The following is a 23,718-nucleotide window of genomic DNA, read 5'->3' as shown; positions in this document are numbered from 1 at the left end:
TCATATGTAATCCTATATTATTAAAGTTTTTTTATGTTTACAAAAAATCATCAGAATGAGGCTCCGCTGCTCTTGCGTAGAGATGTGGGATCTCTCTGCATCTTTTGCCGCATTTTGCGCTGAACACAGCTTTGTTTCTTACCCACTTCTTTCTTTGAGAAAAGCAGTGGGTCCATTCTTCCTTAGGTGAACTTTCTTTTTAATTCTTAAGTTTAAGTTCTTCTGGTTCTTTCAACTTGACTCATACCAATGCCTAGGCTTGCTTGCATTTGCTGATAGGTCTCTTTTATCTTCCTCTATCATGCGTCGCACAGCACTGATCTTTAGTAGTCGATGTTAAAGGACTTCCCTCACACGGATCATCATTGAGCTACGTCTACGCTCAACTCGTTAAACCAATTGTAAATAGTGGCACTAGATGGGGTTTCATTAAGAAATGCTAAGCGCAGCCTATCATAGCTTTGTTGTTGAGTAAGCCAATGAAAGTCATAATAAATCATTGACCGAAAATTTTCTCGCGTTAGGTTCATTTTCACGTGTAACAAGAGTTAGATTTGCCACCAATTCACAAATGATGCAATAATATACTCTATTAGGTAACCAAAGAGTTACCCACATAATGAACATGGTTGAGATAAAAAAAATGTATTAATTCAGTCTCTGCCTTCTTAAACTTTCAATCCGACAAGTAAAGTACTAAAATCACATGTCACGTCATTAGCATGTACCCGATAAAATATGTTTTTTATCAAGTCATTTATTTATAGAAAAAGCCAAATCACAATTAATCGACGCAACGTAGATCAAATATTTACTAATCATATTGATAACTGTGTCACCTTCGAAAGATTATTTTTTTAGGTAATGATGAGCTTGTGTGAAAATATAACACATTACACAATATTTTCAAATAATTATATAACTATCATAGTCATCAAGTTATTTTTATAAAATTGACTGAAATCTAATTGCTATCCATAAACTTTATCTAAGTACAACATTGAATCATAGTAAACGATAACGCTACTAAACTATTATAATGAGGAATATAGCATTCTAGTGGCAATATCCGAGAGGCCAACTGAATTTCCGCAGAATAAACCCTAACCTCCTACGTGCAGTTACAAACAAAGTCCCAGGTCGACTTTAGATAGATAGATAGATAGATAAACTAATAACTTTAGATCCCACGATATAGTCGCAGAGTATTAGTTATAGTCACACGAAGTCATTTTTCAAAGTTAAAGTTTATTTGACTTTATTTAAATCTAGTTGCATACTCAGACAGCTTTTACCGCCAAAAACCTTTAAAAGTAAAACCGTGGTCGTGCAGTTTAATATTTATTATAATATCATTTAAACAAGAAGATGAAGATAATAGATATCTGAAAATTTGAATATGACCTTCTTTAAGCTTTCTTAATTTTTATTTATTAATGAATGTTAAGACAAAAACGGCCAATTTATTATTTTTATAAACTCCAGATAAGTAATCAGGTACCTTGAATCTGGTGTTATAAAAATAAATATTATACATAATGATAAGATAAGATCAGATAGTAAATTACTTTTTTTAAAACAATGTTAGTTTTCAGAAAAATGGCTCCGAAAGTAGCCGTTGTTACCGGATCAAATAAAGGAATCGGTTTTGCCATCGTGCGTGCTCTCTGTAAGCGATTTGATGGTGATGTTTACCTTACATCTAGAGATTTAAATCGGGGTCAGAATGCAGTCGCTGAACTTAACAAAGAAGGCCTGCGTCCGAAATACCATCAACTGGACATCACAGACCCTAAGAGCGCTGAAAAGTTACGTGATCATTTAAAAGAAAATTATGGGGGTTTAGATATTCTAGTGAACAATGCTGCTATTGCTTTTAAAGTAAATGCTCCAGAACCCGTCGCAGTTCAGGCGGAACAAACTTTGTTTGTTAATTACTACTCTGTTCTATCGACTTGCGAGATACTCTTTCCAATTTTACGCAATGGTGCAAGAGTGGTTAACATAACAAGTTCCTGTGGGCATTTGACTAAAATCAAGAGTGAGAAGTTGAGGAATCGGTTTAAGGATCCTAATCTAACTATAGAAGGCTTGTGTAACATGATGCAAGAATATATTGAGGCAGCAAAACAAGGTACTCAAGCAGCAGACTGGGGAAATTCAAGCTATGCTGTTGCTAAGGTTGCTATAACAGCATTGTCCAAGATACAACAAAGAATGTATGCTGATAGAGGTAATTTATTCTCTATTTAAGTTATTGAAGATTAATGATATTAATATATCTTATTTTTTATTCCATAAACACATGACATTAACAATATGTAATAAAAGAAAATGTTGTATATATATATATGGATCCACCATGGGATGCAGCCTTCTAAGCGTTCCACAATTTTAATTTTTTGCTATTACAAGTCTTTGTGTCTACCTGTTGTTATACCCTTGACTTACTTTTAAATATGTTGTTTTTTTTCAGATATTATAGTAAATGCAGTGAACCCTGGTTATGCGGCCACTGATATGACTTTACATAAGGGAAGGCTAACTATTGATCAAGCGGCAGTTGCTCCAGTTTACTTAGCATTAGATGCTCCAGACTCTGTTAAAGGGCAGTATGTTTGGAAGGACAAGAGTGCAATCAGTTGGGAAGAGGAATTGGCTGATCCAGACTATATTATATAAAGACTATAATAAAGCTTATATTATATGTTATCCTATATGATGAAAGTTTTTGATGTTCTCAAAAAGATATCGGAATGAAATATTTTCTAAATAATAAAAGATTTAATAATATTACAAGTATATTTAATTACTTATATATAACAATAGCATTAATAATGCTAATTAGAATCATAAATAGATCAAGTTTTTGTAAAGGAAAACAATGTCTTGCATTACTTATGCTAAGCATAGAGTTCACAGATTCCTATTTTTTTTTGCTACTCATCTTAAAGCCACAGCCAGCAACCGAATACTTGGCGTAGTTTTTTTTGTAATTATAATTCTAGATTATTCTTCAATAGCTTATGTATGGTATTGCTAAACCGGATGATTAAACACTACTATCTATTTCTTTTAATAACTTTTTGTATGACTTTTACAGCAAATCCTAAAAAGATGCCTCTTAACCTAATGTTGATGACAAGGGAAATAATTTCCCTTAAATTCGTCTCTGTTAGTTTTATGCCCATAGCTTGTTCAGTGTTATACCTGCCGTATGCATACATTGGACAGTTGGTCAGAACATGTAACACCGTCTCTTCAGCTGTATTGCTACAAGGACAGCACTTCGTCTAACCTTGAACCTGTAAAGATACGACAAGAATCCACCGTGACCTGTCAACATCTGGGTAATCATTCCCGTAGGTTTTATTTATTTAATTATCGAAAAGGCTGAAATAACATTTGGAAAGAATAACTTAGTTATTGCAGCTGTTTCGCTTTTTCGATATCTGTGATTCCATTTTACTATCGTGTTTCAACGTAGACAGCCTTCAAATGCGATATGGGGAATCTATTGTACACGGGCGCCTCTTCTAGATGCGCAGCTTCCTTTGCCAGTTGGTCTGCTCTTTCATTCCCCTCCACACCCGCATGCGCTTTAACCCAAAGAAGATCAATTTTTTTGTTGATGAAACGCTGATGTTTTTACGGATTTGAACTATAAGAGGATTGATAGAGCCACCATCCGCAATAGTTTGGAGTGCACATCGGGAGTCACTATATACGCCGTAGGTGGCTTCTGGGTGACAAAGGATCCTTTGACTTGCTTTAAGAATAGCCACCAGTTCAGCTTGATACACGGAACAGCCTGAAGATAGTTTCAGTCTATAAGTCTCAAATTCGTCACCATTTTTCCATAAGGAAAAACTAGCTTCGACCAATTCGTCTACTTTACTTCTGTCCGTATCTATCTTTACTGCTGGTAACTGGTGTATCTGTCCCAGGACGGTCCTGTTCTCTATATGTCATAAATTTGATATCAGGTTTTTTGGAGGGATGAGGAATACGCATCCACGATACTCTTTGCTCTAGATCACCTTCCAAATCAGACTGAAATAATCCACTCTTTGCTTCGTATAGCACAGCTGCCTCCTGGATCCTCAGGTCTAGGGGCAATAGTCCGGCGAGGATCAAGCTGGCGTTCAGTGATACGGTTCGGTAAGCTCTGCAGAGCTTCAGTGCGAAACTTCGTTGTACTGAATTTAATTGCTTCCTAATTCCTAGCTTTTTAGTGGCTGGTGCCCAGGCTGCTGCTGCATATAGAATTATGGGCTCGATGACTGCTGTTTAAATAATATGACTTACATTTCGATGCAATCCCCAGCCAATTCTCGCCGCCCTTGCTAATTATTTGTAAATGTTTGTCGCTTTCCTGCATATATTGGAGACATGTCTATTAAAGGTCAATTTAGCATCGAGAGTCAACCCAAGTATTTTTATTTCATTAGATAGGTTCACGGATACTCTGCCCATATTCAAATGTGGTTTGTCAAATTCAATTTTTTTAGTTATAACCATAGCTTGGGTTTTTTGTGGAGTAAATCTGAGTCTATTTTTATTACCCTAATCTATGCCATAGGCAAGAGCAGCATTTGCATGTCGTTCTATTTCAAATTCTGATTCTCCGATCAACACCATGATCACGTCGTCTGCAAAGGCTTGACAGTACCCAGTGCATTTTTGACTGACAGTACCCCTTTTTTCCATTTCTTACAGGTATAGGACCACCTATGGATCCCTGAACGCATCCTTTCGTCGTATCTCTATTTACCTCTTCTCCAGCATATTTTAGCAGAACCTTTCGTTCTTTTAAGTAGCTATCTATTAGCTTTCTTAAGTTAATCGGAACCTTTAGTTTAGCCAGCTGGACCCGTATCATTAGCCACCAGGCACCGTCAAAGTTTTTTCTTATTAATTTTGTCTCGTATATAGCCAATAAGGTCGTAGAGGGAGTCTTCGGTGCTCTTTTGTGGCATAAAACCGTATTGTCTAAGTTTAGGTATCACATGCCATGTTAATCTATACAAAAGCAATTTTTCTAGGATTTTCCCCATCACGGGCGGGAGACCTATTGGTCTATAGGACTTTGGACTCGTGTAGTCATCCCTAACAGGTTTCCTGGGAATCACTACTGTTGCGAATTTCCATAGTTTCGGGAAGTATCCAAGTTCTAGACATTTGTTTGCCATTGATATGAACACGTTGGCGTTGACTTATCGAATGACATTCAGTTTCTCGATCATTTGGAAGGAAAGGCTAAGAAGCTTGGTGTGTTCAGCATGGCGAGACGGCCACCACTTGGAACTCTATAAAGCGCAAATTCGGACCCACACGGAGTACTATTCTCACCTCTGGGCGGGAGCTCCCCAGTACCAGCTCCTTCCGCTAGACCGTATTCAACGAAGACCGATTCGAACCGTCGGCGACCAGTCACTCTCTGAGCGGCTTGAACCCTTGGCGTTGCGTAGAGATGTGGGATCATTTAGGTGTAACTGTAACATTACAAAATATTAAAAAAATGCAAGCCAATGCATAATTCTTTAAATATTAAGCCCCATCAACCTTGAAAACTATGCGTATTCTCTGGCTACTTTGTTTTTAAACGCTCATATGACTTTATGCTCTGTTTAGGTGTTCATCTGAGTTTGTAAGTTTTGTTTTCCCTGTGACTGTTTTACTGTAATAAACATGATTGAGATAAAAAAAATATATTAATTTAGTCTCTTCCTCTTAGACTTTCGATCCGACAAGTGAAGTACTAAAATCACATGTCATGTCATTAGCATGTAGCTGATAAAATATGTTTTTTATCAAGTCATTTATTTATAGAAAAAGCCAAATCACAAGTAATCGATGCGACGTAGATCAAATATTTACTAATCATATTGATAACTGAGTCACCTTCGAAAGATTACTTTTTTCAGGTAATGCTGAGCATGTGTGAAAATATAACACAATCTTTTGAAATAATTATAAAACTATCATAGTCATCAAGTTATTTTACAAAATTGACTGATCTCCTATTGCTTAAATATTTTCTAAGTAGGAACATCTTTTAATCATAGTAAACGATAACCCTATTATTATAATTAGGAATATAGCACTCTAGTGGCAATGTCCGAGAGGTGAACTAAATTTCCGCTGGACAAACCCTTACCTCCTCCGAGCAGCATCTGTAATATTCCGAATATGATCCGCAAACAAGAGATGTGGAACAAACAAAACACTCAAGTTGCGGACTTTGCCTACACGCCTAACAACTTTAGATCCCACGCTATAGTCGCAGAGTATTTTGTTTGGAAAGGAAAGGTAAAGTCATCAAGAAATCATTTTTCATAGTTAAAGTGAAGTTAATTTAATTCACTCCAGTGCAGCAGTTCATCCAAATCTAGTTACACAGAAATTGTTGGACAGAGAAAAAAATTAATTTACCAGAATAGAAACAAAAAGTAATTTAATTCGTCAAACTTGCATAGCTCATATCTTCTGCGTTCCTCATTAGGTCCGTACTCGGCGTCATATAACACTGGGCTGTTACTTTTAAGGTTATTAAGGTAAATTGGGTTCAAACAAACACAACGAATTCTCCCAGAGAAACATACAATTTTATTCGCATGTACTTCGAAAACGCTAACATGTAAAATCTCAAAACAAATACCAAAGCTTAAGATACCTTGGACTGATGACAAGGTCATTGGCAGTCTTCGCGTTACACAGAAATTAGGCTACAGTATAAAAATCTCGGAAATAAAATACACGAAATTACAGAAGTATAACGAAGCAATTACTACAGCAATCAAATATCTTCGTTAAACTGAACCAATTCCTAGGACGAAAGACGTTATCGACTGATGCTATCATGAAAGCTTTACTCGCAAGGTATCGGTTAAACATCTAACTGACAACTTTGCGCTACTTAACTACATTTCAGCACTGTTGTTAAAAAAAAGTTGTGACCAAACAAACTTAAACCTACTATTCTAATAGTCGACCGATGAACAAATTAATAGAAACATACAAACTCTGAAAGCTCGGAAAACATAAAAGTAAAACCTTGATAACACAAAAATATCCGATCTAAAGTTTATTAAAAGCGAAGTTCCTCCTCCAATTAAAAAATCTAATGAACGAAAGTATTAAATAAGGGGTTTATCCAAACGACTTACAACTTAGGATGTGTACATGACTTTAAAAAAGGAAAGCTGATTATGTCAACAACCCTCCTATAGCAATACTATGATCTATAAACAAGATAGTAAAGAAATATATAAGGGAACAAATTAATTTTTTTTTCAGCGACATGAGATAATATACAAAATTGAAGAGGCAAAACTGCTTATAATTCAATTCAATTTCATCAAAGAAGCCACTGGTATATCATTGGTGGCCTACGAACACACATGTCTCCACTAACCAGATATTCTAGATAAAGTGACTGGCAAATTCTTAATCAATATTTTATTCAACTGAATTAAGCCCAATTCAGCATTTATAGCCCAGGTGTCCACGAAATAAATAAAATGCATTAAAACCCTTATATTGCCTAATATGACGGAGCTCTGCAGCAGGCTCTGTCATTTATGACCATCAGCTATGGTCATAGATGTCATAGAGGTCAAGTGACATTTGTTAGCTTTAAATGTTTATTATTAATATAAATCCTGTTCAATTTTTGTTAAAGAAATATATAATTATGTTTTAAGGTAAAGCGGCAAAGCGCGCAGCCCGGGCTGGGGGGGGGGGTAATCGTGTCGAAGAGTAGGGAAACAGATACAAAACAAGCTGCACGCGCACAGCGATCGCAAAAAATCTGAAGTTTATATTTATATGGTAATCAGTGAAGTAAAGTCATATTTACTATTTTACAGAGGAAATTAAAGTGTAACAAGTGATTCAATTTCTTCTATTTCAAGATTTCGTTTACACATTTGACAATAATTGTGTAGTATAATACTAATAATAAGTATGACATCATATGACTGTTACTTTATATACGTTAATTATGTTATAATTTGTATAAATTTAATTATAATTACATTATTTGACAGAAAGATGAAAATTTCTGAATATTTGAATACGACCTGCTTTGAGCTTTCTTAATTCTTATTTATAAATAATTTTAAAGTTAAGACAAACGCCCATTTATTATTTTTATTAACTCACCAAAAAAGTAATCAGATGCTTTGTCGGGTGTTGTAAAAATAAATTTAAATTACTTTTTTTAAAACAATGTTAGTTTTCAGAAAAATGGCTCCGAAAGTAGCCGTTGTTACCGGATCAAATAAAGGAATCGGTTTTGCCATCGTGCGTGCTCTCTGTAAGCGATTTGATGGTGATGTTTACCTTACATCTAGAGATTTAAATCGGGGTCAGAATGCAGTCGCTGAACTTAACAAAGAAGGCCTGCGTCCGAAATACCATCAACTGGACATCACAGACCCTAAGAGCGCTGAAAAGTTACGTGATCATTTAAAAGAAAATTATGGGGGTTTAGATATTCTAGTGAACAATGCTGCTATTGCTTTTAAAGTAAATGCTCCAGAACCCGTCGCAGTTCAGACGGAACAAACTTTGTTTGTTAATTACTACTCTGTTCTATCGACTTGCGAGATACTCTTTCCAATTTTACGCAATGGTGCAAGAGTGGTTAACATAACAAGTTCCTGTGGGCATTTGACTAAAATCAAGAGTGAGAAGTTGAGGAATCGGTTTAAGGATCCTAATCTAACTATAGAAGGCTTGTGTAACATGATGCAAGAATATATTGAGGCAGCAAAACAAGGTACTCAAGCAGCAGACTGGGGAAATTCAAGCTATGCTGTTGCTAAGGTTGCTATAACAGCATTGTCCAAGATACAACAAAGAATGTATGCTGATAGAGGTAATTTATTCTCTATTTAAGTTATTGAAGATTAATGATATTAATATATCTTATTTTTTATTCCATAAACACATGACATTAACAATATGTAATAAAAGAAAATGTTGTATATATATATATGGATCCACCATGGGATGCAGCCTTCTAAGCGTTCCACAATTTTAATTTTTTGCTATTACAAGTCTTTGTGTCTACCTGTTGTTATACCTTGACTTACTTTTAAATATGTTGTTTTTTTTCAGATATTATAGTAAATGCAGTGAACCCTGGTTATGCGGCCACTGATATGACTTTACATAAGGGAAGGCTAACTATTGATCAAGCGGCAGTTGCTCCAGTTTACTTAGCATTAGATGCTCCAGACTCTGTTAAAGGGCAGTATGTTTGGAAGGACAAGAGTGCAATCAGTTGGGAAGAGGAATTGGCTGATCCAGACTATATTATATAAAGACTATAATAAAGCTTATATTATATGTTATCCTATATGATGAAAGTTTTTGATGTTCTCAAAAAGATATCGGAATGAAATATTTTCTAAATAATAAAAGATTTAATAATATTACAAGTATATTTAATTACTTATATATAACAATAGCATTAATAATGCTAATTAGAATCATAAATAGATCAAGTTTTTGTAAAGGAAAACAATGTCTTGCATTACTTATGCTAAGCATAGAGTTCACAGATTCCTATTTTTTTTTGCTACTCATCTTAAAGCCACAGCCAGCAACCGAATACTTGGCGTAGTTTTTTTTGTAATTATAATTCTAGATTATTCTTCAATAGCTTATGTATGGTATTGCTAAACCGGATGATTAAACACTACTATCTATTTCTTTTAATAACTTTTTGTATGACTTTTACAGCAAATCCTAAAAAGATGCCTCTTAACCTAATGTTGATGACAAGGGAAATAATTTCCCTTAAATTCGTCTCTGTTAGTTTTATGCCCATAGCTTGTTCAGTGTTATACCTGCCGTATGCATACATTGGACAGTTGGTCAGAACATGTAACACCGTCTCTTCAGCTGTATTGCTACAAGGACAGCACTTCGTCTAACCTTGAACCTGTAAAGATACGACAAGAATCCACCGTGACCTGTCAACATCTGGGTAATCATTCCCGTAGGTTTTATTTATTTAATTATCGAAAAGGCTGAAATAACATTTGGAAAGAATAACTTAGTTATTGCAGCTGTTTCGCTTTTTCGATATCTGTGATTCCATTTTACTATCGTGTTTCAACGTAGACAGCCTTCAAATGCGATATGGGGAATCTATTGTACACGGGCGCCTCTTCTAGATGCGCAGCTTCCTTTGCCAGTTGGTCTGCTCTTTCATTCCCCTCCACACCCGCATGCGCTTTAACCCAAAGAAGATCAATTTTTTTGTTGATGAAACGCTGATGTTTTTACGGATTTGAACTATAAGAGGATTGATAGAGCCACCATCCGCAATAGTTTGGAGTGCACATCGGGAGTCACTATATACGCCGTAGGTGGCTTCTGGGTGACAAAGGATCCTTTGACTTGCTTTAAGAATAGCCACCAGTTCAGCTTGATACACGGAACAGCCTGAAGATAGTTTCAGTCTATAAGTCTCAAATTCGTCACCATTTTTCCATAAGGAAAAACTAGCTTCGACCAATTCGTCTACTTTACTTCTGTCCGTATCTATCTTTACTGCTGGTAACTGGTGTATCTGTCCCAGGACGGTCCTGTTCTCTATATGTCATAAATTTGATATCAGGTTTTTTGGAGGGATGAGGAATACGCATCCACGATACTCTTTGCTCTAGATCACCTTCCAAATCAGACTGAAATAATCCACTCTTTGCTTCGTATAGCACAGCTGCCTCCTGGATCCTCAGGTCTAGGGGCAATAGTCCGGCGAGGATCAAGCTGGCGTTCAGTGATACGGTTCGGTAAGCTCTGCAGAGCTTCAGTGCGAAACTTCGTTGTACTGAATTTAATTGCTTCCTAATTCCTAGCTTTTTAGTGGCTGGTGCCCAGGCTGCTGCTGCATATAGAATTATGGGCTCGATGACTGCTGTTTAAATAATATGACTTACATTTCGATGCAATCCCCAGCCAATTCTCGCCGCCCTTGCTAATTATTTGTAAATGTTTGTCGCTTTCCTGCATATATTGGAGACATGTCTATTAAAGGTCAATTTAGCATCGAGAGTCAACCCAAGTATTTTTATTTCATTAGATAGGTTCACGGATACTCTGCCCATATTCAAATGTGGTTTGTCAAATTCAATTTTTTTAGTTATAACCATAGCTTGGGTTTTTTGTGGAGTAAATCTGAGTCTATTTTTATTACCCTAATCTATGCCATAGGCAAGAGCAGCATTTGCATGTCGTTCTATTTCAAATTCTGATTCTCCGATCAACACCATGATCACGTCGTCTGCAAAGGCTTGACAGTACCCAGTGCATTTTTGACTGACAGTACCCCTTTTTTCCATTTCTTACAGGTATAGGACCACCTATGGATCCCTGAACGCATCCTTTCGTCGTATCTCTATTTACCTCTTCTCCAGCATATTTTAGCAGAACCTTTCGTTCTTTTAAGTAGCTATCTATTAGCTTTCTTAAGTTAATCGGAACCTTTAGTTTAGCCAGCTGGACCCGTATCATTAGCCACCAGGCACCGTCAAAGTTTTTTCTTATTAATTTTGTCTCGTATATAGCCAATAAGGTCGTAGAGGGAGTCTTCGGTGCTCTTTTGTGGCATAAAACCGTATTGTCTAAGTTTAGGTATCACATGCCATGTTAATCTATACAAAAGCAATTTTTCTAGGATTTTCCCCATCACGGGCGGGAGACCTATTGGTCTATAGGACTTTGGACTCGTGTAGTCATCCCTAACAGGTTTCCTGGGAATCACTACTGTTGCGAATTTCCATAGTTTCGGGAAGTATCCAAGTTCTAGACATTTGTTTGCCATTGATATGAACACGTTGGCGTTGACTTATCGAATGACATTCAGTTTCTCGATCATTTGGAAGGAAAGGCTAAGAAGCTTGGTGTGTTCAGCATGGCGAGACGGCCACCACTTGGAACTCTATAAAGCGCAAATTCGGACCCACACGGAGTACTATTCTCACCTCTGGGCGGGAGCTCCCCAGTACCAGCTCCTTCCGCTAGACCGTATTCAACGAAGACCGATTCGAACCGTCGGCGACCAGTCACTCTCTGAGCGGCTTGAACCCTTGGCGTTGCGTAGAGATGTGGGATCATTTAGGTGTAACTGTAACATTACAAAATATTAAAAAAATGCAAGCCAATGCATAATTCTTTAAATATTAAGCCCCATCAACCTTGAAAACTATGCGTATTCTCTGGCTACTTTGTTTTTAAACGCTCATATGACTTTATGCTCTGTTTAGGTGTTCATCTGAGTTTGTAAGTTTTGTTTTCCCTGTGACTGTTTTACTGTAATAAACATGATTGAGATAAAAAAAATATATTAATTTAGTCTCTTCCTCTTAGACTTTCGATCCGACAAGTGAAGTACTAAAATCACATGTCATGTCATTAGCATGTAGCTGATAAAATATGTTTTTTATCAAGTCATTTATTTATAGAAAAAGCCAAATCACAAGTAATCGATGCGACGTAGATCAAATATTTACTAATCATATTGATAACTGAGTCACCTTCGAAAGATTACTTTTTTCAGGTAATGCTGAGCATGTGTGAAAATATAACACAATCTTTTGAAATAATTATAAAACTATCATAGTCATCAAGTTATTTTACAAAATTGACTGATCTCCTATTGCTTAAATATTTTCTAAGTAGGAACATCTTTTAATCATAGTAAACGATAACCCTATTATTATAATTAGGAATATAGCACTCTAGTGGCAATGTCCGAGAGGTGAACTAAATTTCCGCTGGACAAACCCTTACCTCCTCCGAGCAGCATCTGTAATATTCCGAATATGATCCGCAAACAAGAGATGTGGAACAAACAAAACACTCAAGTTGCGGACTTTGCCTACACGCCTAACAACTTTAGATCCCACGCTATAGTCGCAGAGTATTTTGTTTGGAAAGGAAAGGTAAAGTCATCAAGAAATCATTTTTCATAGTTAAAGTGAAGTTAATTTAATTCACTCCAGTGCAGCAGTTCATCCAAATCTAGTTACACAGAAATTGTTGGACAGAGAAAAAAATTAATTTACCAGAATAGAAACAAAAAGTAATTTAATTCGTCAAACTTGCATAGCTCATATCTTCTGCGTTCCTCATTAGGTCCGTACTCGGCGTCATATAACACTGGGCTGTTACTTTTAAGGTTATTAAGGTAAATTGGGTTCAAACAAACACAACGAATTCTCCCAGAGAAACATACAATTTTATTCGCATGTACTTCGAAAACGCTAACATGTAAAATCTCAAAACAAATACCAAAGCTTAAGATACCTTGGACTGATGACAAGGTCATTGGCAGTCTTCGCGTTACACAGAAATTAGGCTACAGTATAAAAATCTCGGAAATAAAATACACGAAATTACAGAAGTATAACGAAGCAATTACTACAGCAATCAAATATCTTCGTTAAACTGAACCAATTCCTAGGACGAAAGACGTTATCGACTGATGCTATCATGAAAGCTTTACTCGCAAGGTATCGGTTAAACATCTAACTGACAACTTTGCGCTACTTAACTACATTTCAGCACTGTTGTTAAAAAAAAGTTGTGACCAAACAAACTTAAACCTACTATTCTAATAGTCGACCGATGAACAAATTAATAGAAACATACAAACTCTGAAAGCTCGGAAAACATAAAAGTAAAACCTTGATAACACAAAAATATCCGATCTAAAGTTTATTAAAAGCGAAGTTCCTCCTCCAATTAAAAAATCTAATGAACGAAAGTATTAAATAAGGGGTTTATCCAAACGACTTACAACTTAGGATGTGTACATGACTTTAAAAAAGGAAAGCTGATTATGTCAACAACCCTCCTATAGCAATACTATGATCTATAAACAAGATAGTAAAGAAATATATAAGGGAACAAATTAATTTTTTTTTCAGCGACATGAGATAATATACAAAATTGAAGAGGCAAAACTGCTTATAATTCAATTCAATTTCATCAAAGAAGCCACTGGTATATCATTGGTGGCCTACGAACACACATGTCTCCACTAACCAGATATTCTAGATAAAGTGACTGGCAAATTCTTAATCAATATTTTATTCAACTGAATTAAGCCCAATTCAGCATTTATAGCCCAGGTGTCCACGAAATAAATAAAATGCATTAAAACCCTTATATTGCCTAATATGACGGAGCTCTGCAGCAGGCTCTGTCATTTATGACCATCAGCTATGGTCATAGATGTCATAGAGGTCAAGTGACATTTGTTAGCTTTAAATGTTTATTATTAATATAAATCCTGTTCAATTTTTGTTAAAGAAATATATAATTATGTTTTAAGGTAAAGCGGCAAAGCGCGCAGCCCGGGCTGGGGGGGGGGGGTAATCGTGTCGAAGAGTAGGGAAACAGATATAAAACAAGCTGCACGCGCACAGCGATCGCAAAAAATCTGAAGTTTATATTTATATGGTAATCAGTGAAGTAAAGTCATATTTACTATTTTACAGAGGAAATTAAAGTGTAACAAGTGATTCAATTTCTTCTATTTCAAGATTTCGTTTACACATTTGACAATAATTGTGTAGTATAATACTAATAATAAGTATGACATCATATGACTGTTACTTTATATACGTTAATTATGTTATAATTTGTATAAATTTAATTATAATTACATTATTTGACAGAAAGATGAAAATTTCTGAATATTTGAATACGACCTGCTTTGAGCTTTCTTAATTCTTATTTATAAATAATTTTAAAGTTAAGACAAACGCCCATTTATTATTTTTATTAACTCACCAAAAAAGTAATCAGATGCTTTGTCGGGTGTTGTAAAAATAAATTTAAATTACTTTTTTTAAAACAATGTTAGTTTTCAGAAAAATGGCTCCGAAAGTAGCCGTTGTTACCGGATCAAATAAAGGAATCGGTTTTGCCATCGTGCGTGCTCTCTGTAAGCGATTTGATGGTGATGTTTACCTTACATCTAGAGATTTAAATCGGGGTCAGAATGCAGTCGCTGAACTTAACAAAGAAGGCCTGCGTCCGAAATACCATCAACTGGACATCACAGACCCTAAGAGCGCTGAAAAGTTACGTGATCATTTAAAAGAAAATTATGGGGGTTTAGATATTCTAGTGAACAATGCTGCTATTGCTTTTAAAGTAAATGCTCCAGAACCCGTCGCAGTTCAGACGGAACAAACTTTGTTTGTTAATTACTACTCTGTTCTATCGACTTGCGAGATACTCTTTCCAATTTTACGCAATGGTGCAAGAGTGGTTAACATAACAAGTTCCTGTGGGCATTTGACTAAAATCAAGAGTGAGAAGTTGAGGAATCGGTTTAAGGATCCTAATCTAACTATAGAAGGCTTGTGTAACATGATGCAAGAATATATTGAGGCAGCAAAACAAGGTACTCAAGCAGCAGACTGGGGAAATTCAAGCTATGCTGTTGCTAAGGTTGCTATAACAGCATTGTCCAAGATACAACAAAGAATGTATGCTGATAGAGGTAATTTATTCTCTATTTAAGTTATTGAAGATTAATGATATTAATATATCTTATTTTTTATTCCATAAACACATGACATTAACAATATGTAATAAAAGAAAATGTTGTATATATATATATGGATCCACCATGGGATGCAGCCTTCTAAGCGTTCCACAATTTTAATTTTTTGCTATTACAAGTCTTTGTGTCTACCTGTTGTTATACCTTGACTTACTTTTAAATATGTTGTTTTTTTTCAGATATTATAGTAAATGCAGTGAACCCTGGTTATGCGGCCACTGATATGACTTTACATAAGGGAAGGCTAACTATTGATCAAGCGGCAGTTGCTCCAGTTTACTTAGCATTAGATGCTCCAGACTCTGTTAAAGGGCAGTATGTTTGGAAGGACAAGAGTGCAATCAGTTGGGAAGAGGAATTGGCTGATCCAGACTATATTATATAAAGACTATAATAAAGCTTATATTATATGTTATCCTATATGATGAAAGTTTTTGATGTTTACAATAAGATATCAGAATGAGGCTCGGCTGCTCTTAACATTTCTGTAACTTTTGTAGATTTTCTAAATAATAAAAGATTTATTAATGTTACTAGTATATTTAATTACCTATATATAACAATAGCATTAATAATGCTACGCTTTATAACAGAATCATAAATAGATCAAGTTTTTGTAAAGGAAAACAATGTCTTGCATTACTTATGCTAAGCATAGAGTTCACAGATTCCTACTTTTCTAAGTTCCCTTTAGCTATTAAATTGCTTCGCCTAAGACATTTGTCACATCATATCCCATTTTAACAAGTGGCTTCAATATAGACTTACAGTAGTAATATATTAATATTTAATGATAGTATTGATTTGGTATCTGTTTTAGCTTATTGGGTAGAATTTTTTTCTATTGCAAATAACATTTATTACTTTTACAGTGTATTAGTAGATATCAAACAATTGAAAACAAAAAGCTTATTCGAAGTGGTCTCCATTGGCTGCAATACAGTCCTTTAAACGTTGAGACTAGATATCAATAGAAGCACACACTCTTTCTATGGGAAAATTCTTCAATGCCAATTGTATGGATTGTGTTGGGGACTCCAAATTATCATGGTGTTTAGAAAAAAAACGTTAAAACCATCCAGCCGATTAAGATCGGGACTAGACGACGGCCAGTTTTCAGCTCTGATAAAGTCCGAAACGTTCGTTTCCAACCAAGACTGCGTAGACCGAACTTTATGACCCGGCGCCGAGTCTTGCTGGAAGGACCATTCTTGCGTATTGAACATCAACAACAACAACAATCTTATCAAGAATGATGTCTTATAATACGTCGCCCGAATTGGGGGTTGCGAGTGGGAGAGGGGAGTAGGAAGGGGTAGTGTTATCACCCCCAACCACTTTCACGCGCCGGAAACAGGTATTTAAAAAATCTAACCTAACCTATCAATACATAATAATAGTGGACAGCTCCGGCGGTACGGGAAATGGGCTGCATGTCCCGTCTTTTATTCAAGCCTCCACAGGTCCGGCTTTTTGGTTCAGCCAAACCCAGCCTTACCCGATACGGCTTGCAATTGCCTGTGCTTTGTTACAGCGGATGGGGGCTGCTCTCCCTCCTTGCCTACGGATTTAAAATACCACTCTAGGGGTAAAATAGACTGGTAATACATCAGTTGAGGTTGACTGAATCGATGTTGTCATAAATGCGGACCTAACTTAACCAAAATGTAGTTTACATGTAGATAAATATTAGTGTAACAGTTAACATGTAGTAAATATTAAGTAATAGTACTATACAACAATTACGGAAATGAATTTGTCTGTGTAATTCTGTCAAAATCTACATTCATAGTAGCGGTTTGCGTTTCATTTCACATGTTTTGAAATACACGCTGCTTGAAATATTATAATAATTAAGCAAAAATAATAAAATTTCGTTTAACGAATTTCAATTCAATACACAATATTTAATTTTTTTTATACTTAGACGCAACCAAAATTACTTGGAGGGGTTCCAATCAAGGTCCCCCGAGATACTATACATAACACGGGTCAACATGAAATTTGACTTTGATTGCAAAGCATTAAATTTCGGTAGTTTAGGTCGTAATAAGACGGAAAAAAAATATATGGCATGAAAAACTTTGCTTTTGTGCTTAGAAGACTGATTGAACGAAATTTTTAAAAATCTCAGATTTTAATTTTTGATTGAAAATAAAACTATTGAAATAAAAATGTTTATTATTTTTATTAAGTTTTACTATCAAATTAGCTTACAGAAAAGTGGAAAATAACTTAAAAGTGCACACTTTTACTTTTTCTTTTATGTTCATAGCTACTTTCTCTCAATAAACCCCAAATATAGTCGCCCATCATGTTTTCATTGTATTGGCCTTGATAGCGTTGTTGATTGTTTATTATAACTATCACAAAAGCAATCTTTATACCGAAAAAAGGTATTTTCTTTTCGTTTTTGTGCTTAACTAACTGGAAAATAATAGTATAAACTTTAAGACAAAGAACGAATTTTTTTTTATAGAGTCGTGTAATCAGTATTATCAAATTCAGGCGTCGTATTTCTAAACACCTTTGAGCATATGTGACCTCCCTTTGCGTACCGCTTCGGTAGTAGTTTCAGTTTTAGCACCCTATTATTTTTTTAAATATCTGTTAAGAAATTTTTAGTACGACTCTTATAGGCTACAAGTCCTAAATCATCTTTTAAAATACGCGACATGGTTTCAGGTGTTATCTTCATCTCCCAGGATAAAATCTTTTGCATTCCGACAGATTTCTTCGAATTCTTTCCCTTAATGATTTGACCACCTTTTTCGTACGAACACTACGGCCGGATCTTTCTCTGTCATAAACAGAGGTCTCGTTGTACCAATTCATAGCCCGGCAGGTACACAAACATTTTACTAAATTTTACACCAAGCGTATGGAGAGTTGCATTTGGTTCCATACCTTCTTTGTGTTATGTAATCACAGCGATTCGGTTCTCTTTATCACCACACTCCATTTTAATATCGCAAAATATTGTACAGTGTATTGGCGCCAAAATGGGAAAACCCAATGAACAATGATATAAAAATGACAGATTCTAAATTCAAATGTAATATTTTTTGTTAATTTTCAATTGTAACAGTATTTATGGCCAGACTAAGCATTTGTTAGTGGATATAAAATATATAATTTTAATAGCAGAAACAGACATAGGTCCTAATGAAAAACAAAAATATATGTTTTATAATAGCTTATTTAAATAACAAATAATTAACCTCTTAACACCTAGTGGTATACTCAAAATAAGTTGAGCAATACCTTATTACACAATAGTAATTAGTAACTTAACAATGGTTAGATTAGATATGATACAAAACTAGAACAGATGGATTTATAATATGAGAGATACACACCGATATAAGCTTCTAACATAATTCTTTAAAAATATTAAACCCCATCAATCTTAAAACTGTACATTCTCAGGCTGCTTTGATTTTTAAACCCTCATATGACTTTTTGCCCTGTTTTGGTGTTTATCTGAGTTTATGAGTGTTTTATCCTCTGACTGGTTTACTGTAATGAACACGGTTAAGATATTTTTATTATTACTTAAAACTCTGCCAACCTTCGATCCGACAAGTCAAGACCTACTTAATATAAACCTATATTACGTTAAGTCATGTCATTAGCACATAGCCGATACAATATTGGATTTTTTATCAGCCAAATAAATGACGCTACGTAGATAAGATTATTTTTTTTCAGGTAATACTGAGCTTGTGTGAAAATATTACGCAATCTTTTAAAGTAGTGAGTCACTTTCCACTTCCGTAAAATTATATATTAACTGGTATGGTCAATAGTCAATAGAATTTTTTTTGAAGCTGTAATGAAAATTGTATAATGAATGTTAAATGTTTTCTAGCTGAATTGGGCTTAATTCAGGTCCATAAAATATTAAATAAGAACGAGAGGGACGGGAACGAGATACGCTCCACTAAACCGTTACTGACGCGGGATGGTGGCGAAATTGTTTGTTTCCGACCACTTGAGAAGCTTCTTTATAACTGTAAGCGTACACTTTATCATTTTGTTTATTGTAGTGTTCTTCTATCGTGATTTTTTTTCTACGCTAAAGATCCCCATCGATCCTATGAGTGCTACAAAAATTATTTTGATCAAAGGAAAAATTTGAGATTTTGAATTTTTCTCAAAAACGGTAAATTTTATCAAAAACAATTTCAAACCACACACAGTTGTAGATTTTAAAATTCTCTATAAAAGCAAATATAAGCCACGAATATACATAATCAGGCACTTAAGGAAATATAAATACCTATTTGTGTCTCTTTTACATATTTATTTATTAACACTTAAAACAATATAAATTAAAAGGAGGGCAACTGAACATGAACATAATTAAATTAAAAGGAGGACAACTGGCGGCCTTATCGCTTTCGAGCGGTCTCTTCGAGGCAACCACTGTGCGAAGAGAAAAAATGTAAAATGTAAAAAAAAAATCGCTAATTCTTTTTTTGTTGCATTTATTATTGTCAGGAGAAGGAAATTAAGAAGAGATTCTTATGTAAGAAAAAATTAAGAAAATTGCGCGGAAAATTAGAAAACTTAACCACCATATTAGGTAATCATGACTTTTGTTACTACTGTTGTTGTGACTAATGTTTTTTCTTCAGTGTATAGCGCTTATACAATTCAAACTTTTTTCATGTAACATTATGGCGTTTGACATAACATTGACAGAATGCGTGATGCAAATAACGTCGAAGAGGATGTGTGAAAAATGAATATCGTTTAAAAGAAATGCTTCGGAGTTATTATATTGATAAAATACATATAAAATTATTACAGTCGCTAACTGTTTGTGGCATTAATCTTAAAATTCCATGTCTTTTTCATGGCCAGTTATATGTCGCCTGTTCCCGTGTCGGAATACCAACAAAACTTTTTATATACGCCAGAAAAACAAACAAAGAATGTTGTATATCATAAACCATTTTTAGTTAATTATACCAATTCGAAATCAATATTCATACTTAAGACAGGACAACGTCTGTGGGCTCCGCTAGTTAATAATTAATTTCGTCTCATTTCCATATTAAGTGACAAATTAACAGCTGCGAATATTGCAGTGAAACAAGCTCAATATGATGCACATGTCCTCATAATTGAAACAGCAACAGAAAAATTTCATACAACAAACAGTAGTTGTAAAGACGTTGATATGTTAATACTTACTGCAAAAACTCCAATGAATAAATAAATTATTCTCTGAAACCTGGAAGGGCTCAATAGCGAACAACATAATGCGATAATCAGCTGCGACACTTTTACAACTATTTACAGAAGGAGCAAAACGTCAGCATTGAAATTATTCGAAAAGAGAACATTTGACTGACTGCGCTAAATTATTTACATAAAATGATTCCACACTTAAAAAAATAATTACAGAAGAAATCCGCTTTCTTCTTGCGAATTATGGAGCTTTAAAAAAATACTTGCATTGTTTAATACCGATAGTTGACTTTCGTAAAAAATACTCGAAACAATAATAACTATCAATTGACTTTTTCTAAGATCGGCATTGAATGAACTCGGAAGACTGGGTTTGGAAATTGATAGATAATATTCTGGAACCGATTCAAACCGGCTCCATAAAAAACCCATCAACACTATTTTTTGCAATTACAAAAGAGTTGGTAGTGCCAAATGTTGCTGTAAAACAATGCTGGGTTCTCTAGCGTGTACCAATTGCCAAGGTCAGTCTTGCTCAAATGTCTAGTTGAGTACAATAGAGGAAGATTCCTGTGATTTTAATGAAGAGACCAATGACTCGGCCACCTTTGAACAATTTTTATGAAGATCCACAGCCTTATGTCGTACGGTATTCTACTATGGGGTGCTGCTGCATAGGTTCAATCCATATTTGTGCTGCAGAAGTGGGGTGATCGGGGTCTTTGTTGTGTTTCTCTGATGCAGTCGGTACGGAATAAATTTAAGGAATTAAATATTATGACACTATCTGGTCAATATATTCTTGAAGCCTTGTTGTATGTACAAAAAAATATAAACGATTTTAAAACCAATGGTTACCTACACCAGTGTAATACGCGAAATAGAACTAATTTGACTGTACGACCAAGCAGGCTCCAGAATATAAACCACTCGTTATATGGAAATTGTATTCGTTTTTACAACAAACTCCCAAGGGAAATTAGAGAATTATCACTAAATAAATTCAAAACTAAATAATTTCATAAGTGTACTTGTTTACCTAAATGAATAAAGATATTTTGAGCTTTGAAGAAGAAATCGAAGAAGACATGATTGCTGAAGAATATTTTCAAGAGTAGATATGAATCTGATTAAAATATTTAAAGAAACAAAACATTACTTAACCCAATAATCAATATCAATAATAAGGTATATAATGTCTAGGTAGGTAGGTAATGTCTAGCTTGACGGGTATTCAAAAAATCATTTATTCACATAGGATTCATAAAGACAATGTAGGTACACTTATGAACGTCAAAAAAGAAATATACAGGTTGGTATAACTAGTGAAGTCAATAAATTTTTTTTAGATACCTCACACCTGGGAGTGTACGAAAATACCCCATGTATGTATACATGTACATACGGGAAGGGGTAGTAATTGATACTTTTACGCACCAATGGGTTGGGATGATGTTTAGCCTTGTCGAAGTGGCGTGTGACGGAGCTCTGGAACCGTCCGTTAAAAAGGTCATAGATTTTCATGTGACATCTGACAGCAAGACCATGGTCGTGTAGTATATATATATATATTAATCATAATTATGATATACTTTGACAAATAAACAAGTTTATGAACATTTCTGAATATTTGAATACGACCTACTTTGAGCGGTCTTAATTCTCATTTATAAGTAATAGTTAAGACTAAAACGGACCATTTATTTTTTTGGATAAAAAAAATAAATGGTCCGTTTCTTTCAACTTTCCCAATAAGTAATCAGGCGCTTGTTGTTGTGTTGTTAATAATTAATTAATTACTTCTTAATAGTTATTAGTATGACTTTTTTTAAACAATGTTTGTTTTCAGAAAAATGCCCACTAAAGTAGCCGTTGTTACTGGATCAAATAAAGGAATCGGTTTTGCCATCGTACGTGGTCTCTGTAAGCGATTTGATGGTGACGTTTACCTTACTTCTAGAGATTTAAATCGGGGTCAGAATGCAGTCGCTGAACTTAACAAGGAAGGTCTGCGTCCGAAATACCATCAACTGGACATCACAGACCCTAAGAGCGTTGAAAAGTTACGTGATTATTTAAAAGAAAATTATGGGGGTATAGATATTCTAGTGAACAATGCTGCTATTGCTTTTAAAGTTAATGCTCCGGAACCCGTCGCAGTTCAGGCGGAACAAACTTTGTTTGTTAATTACTACTCTGTTCTATCGACTTGCGAGATACTCTTTCCAATTTTACGCAATGGTGCAAGAGTAATTAACATATCAAGTTCTTGTGGGCATTTGAGTAAAATCAAGAGTGAGAAGTTGAGGAATCAGTTGAAGGACCCTAATCTAACTATAGAAGGCTTGTCTAGCATGATGCAAGAATATATTGATGCAGCAAAACAAGGTACTCACGCTGCAGACTGGGGAAATTCATGCTATGTTGTTTCTAAGGTTGCAGTAACAGCATTGACCATGATACAACAAAGAATGCTTGCTGATAGAGGTAATTTATTCTCTATTTAAGTTAGTGAAGTTTAATGACATTAAAATTGCTTTATTTTATATTTAAATATGCTTTGTTTCAGATATTAAAGTAAATGCCGTACACCCTGGATATGTGGACACTGATATGACTTCTCATAAGGGAGTGCTAACTATTGATGAAGGGGCAGTTGCTCCACTTTACATAGCATTAGACGCTCCAGACTCTGTTAAAGGGCAGTATATTTGGAATGACAAAAGAATAATCAGTTGGGAAGGAAAATTGGTTGATAGAGACTAATTGGACCTTACAATTAAAGCTTAAGATAATACTGAATTATGAAAGTTTTTGATGTTTACATATATGTCTATATATATCATACAATGAATTCCACTGTTCTTAAAATTGCTGTAAATTTTGTACATTTTCTAAATAATAAAAGAATGAATAATGTT

At 34.9% G+C, this 23,718-nt stretch overlaps 4 protein-coding genes across 10 annotated transcripts; all 4 read left to right on the top strand.

The window, feature by feature from the left end:
- The first annotated feature begins 1,573 nt into the window (after positions 1-1,573).
- LOC123715707 (carbonyl reductase [NADPH] 1-like) lies at positions 1,574-2,793 on the top strand. Its single transcript, XM_045670942.1, has 2 exons — positions 1,574-2,233; positions 2,477-2,793. The coding sequence occupies exons 1-2, from the start codon at positions 1,582-1,584 to the stop codon at positions 2,680-2,682; spliced, it is 858 nt and encodes a 285-aa protein (XP_045526898.1). The 5' UTR covers positions 1,574-1,581; the 3' UTR covers positions 2,683-2,793.
- A 5,002-nt stretch (positions 2,794-7,795) lies between these two features.
- LOC123715695 (carbonyl reductase [NADPH] 1-like) lies at positions 7,796-9,443 on the top strand. Of its 2 annotated transcripts, none has more exons than XM_045670920.1 (3): positions 7,796-7,966; positions 8,247-8,884; positions 9,127-9,443. In XM_045670920.1, the coding sequence occupies exons 2-3, from the start codon at positions 8,251-8,253 to the stop codon at positions 9,330-9,332; spliced, it is 840 nt and encodes a 279-aa protein (XP_045526876.1). In that variant the 5' UTR covers positions 7,796-7,966; positions 8,247-8,250; the 3' UTR covers positions 9,333-9,443. The 2 variants fall into 2 exon arrangements, with proteins under 2 accessions (XP_045526876.1, XP_045526877.1); XM_045670921.1 differs by having other exon boundaries at positions 8,240-8,884.
- A 4,961-nt stretch (positions 9,444-14,404) lies between these two features.
- On the top strand, positions 14,405-16,131 carry LOC123715756 (carbonyl reductase [NADPH] 1-like). Of its 3 annotated transcripts, none has more exons than XM_045671027.1 (3): positions 14,405-14,484; positions 14,898-15,535; positions 15,778-16,131. In XM_045671027.1, exons 2-3 carry the CDS (start codon positions 14,902-14,904, stop codon positions 15,981-15,983), a joined length of 840 nt encoding a protein of 279 aa, XP_045526983.1. In that variant the 5' UTR covers positions 14,405-14,484; positions 14,898-14,901; the 3' UTR covers positions 15,984-16,131. The 3 variants fall into 3 exon arrangements, with proteins under 3 accessions (XP_045526983.1, XP_045526981.1, XP_045526982.1); XM_045671025.1 differs by having other exon boundaries at positions 14,426-14,617; XM_045671026.1 differs by having other exon boundaries at positions 14,426-14,617; positions 14,891-15,535.
- Positions 16,132-22,384: 6,253 nt separating this feature from the next.
- On the top strand, positions 22,385-23,699 carry LOC123715135 (carbonyl reductase [NADPH] 1-like). Of its 4 annotated transcripts, none has more exons than XM_045669991.1 (3): positions 22,385-22,470; positions 22,647-23,284; positions 23,367-23,699. In XM_045669991.1, the coding sequence occupies exons 2-3, from the start codon at positions 22,651-22,653 to the stop codon at positions 23,561-23,563; spliced, it is 831 nt and encodes a 276-aa protein (XP_045525947.1). In that variant the 5' UTR covers positions 22,385-22,470; positions 22,647-22,650; the 3' UTR covers positions 23,564-23,699. The 4 variants fall into 4 exon arrangements, with proteins under 4 accessions (XP_045525947.1, XP_045525944.1, XP_045525945.1 ...); XM_045669988.1 differs by having other exon boundaries at positions 22,424-22,450; XM_045669989.1 differs by lacking the exon at positions 22,385-22,470 and adding an exon at positions 22,541-22,552.
- The last annotated feature ends 19 nt before the right edge of the window (positions 23,700-23,718 follow it).

Source organism: Pieris brassicae, chromosome 10 (assembly GCF_905147105.1).
Source record: "Pieris brassicae chromosome 10, ilPieBrab1.1, whole genome shotgun sequence".
NCBI classification, from domain to species: Eukaryota; Metazoa; Arthropoda; class Insecta; order Lepidoptera; family Pieridae; genus Pieris; species Pieris brassicae.
Note: the sequence above shows the minus strand (reverse complement) of the source record. Positions and strands in the feature narration are given on the sequence as shown.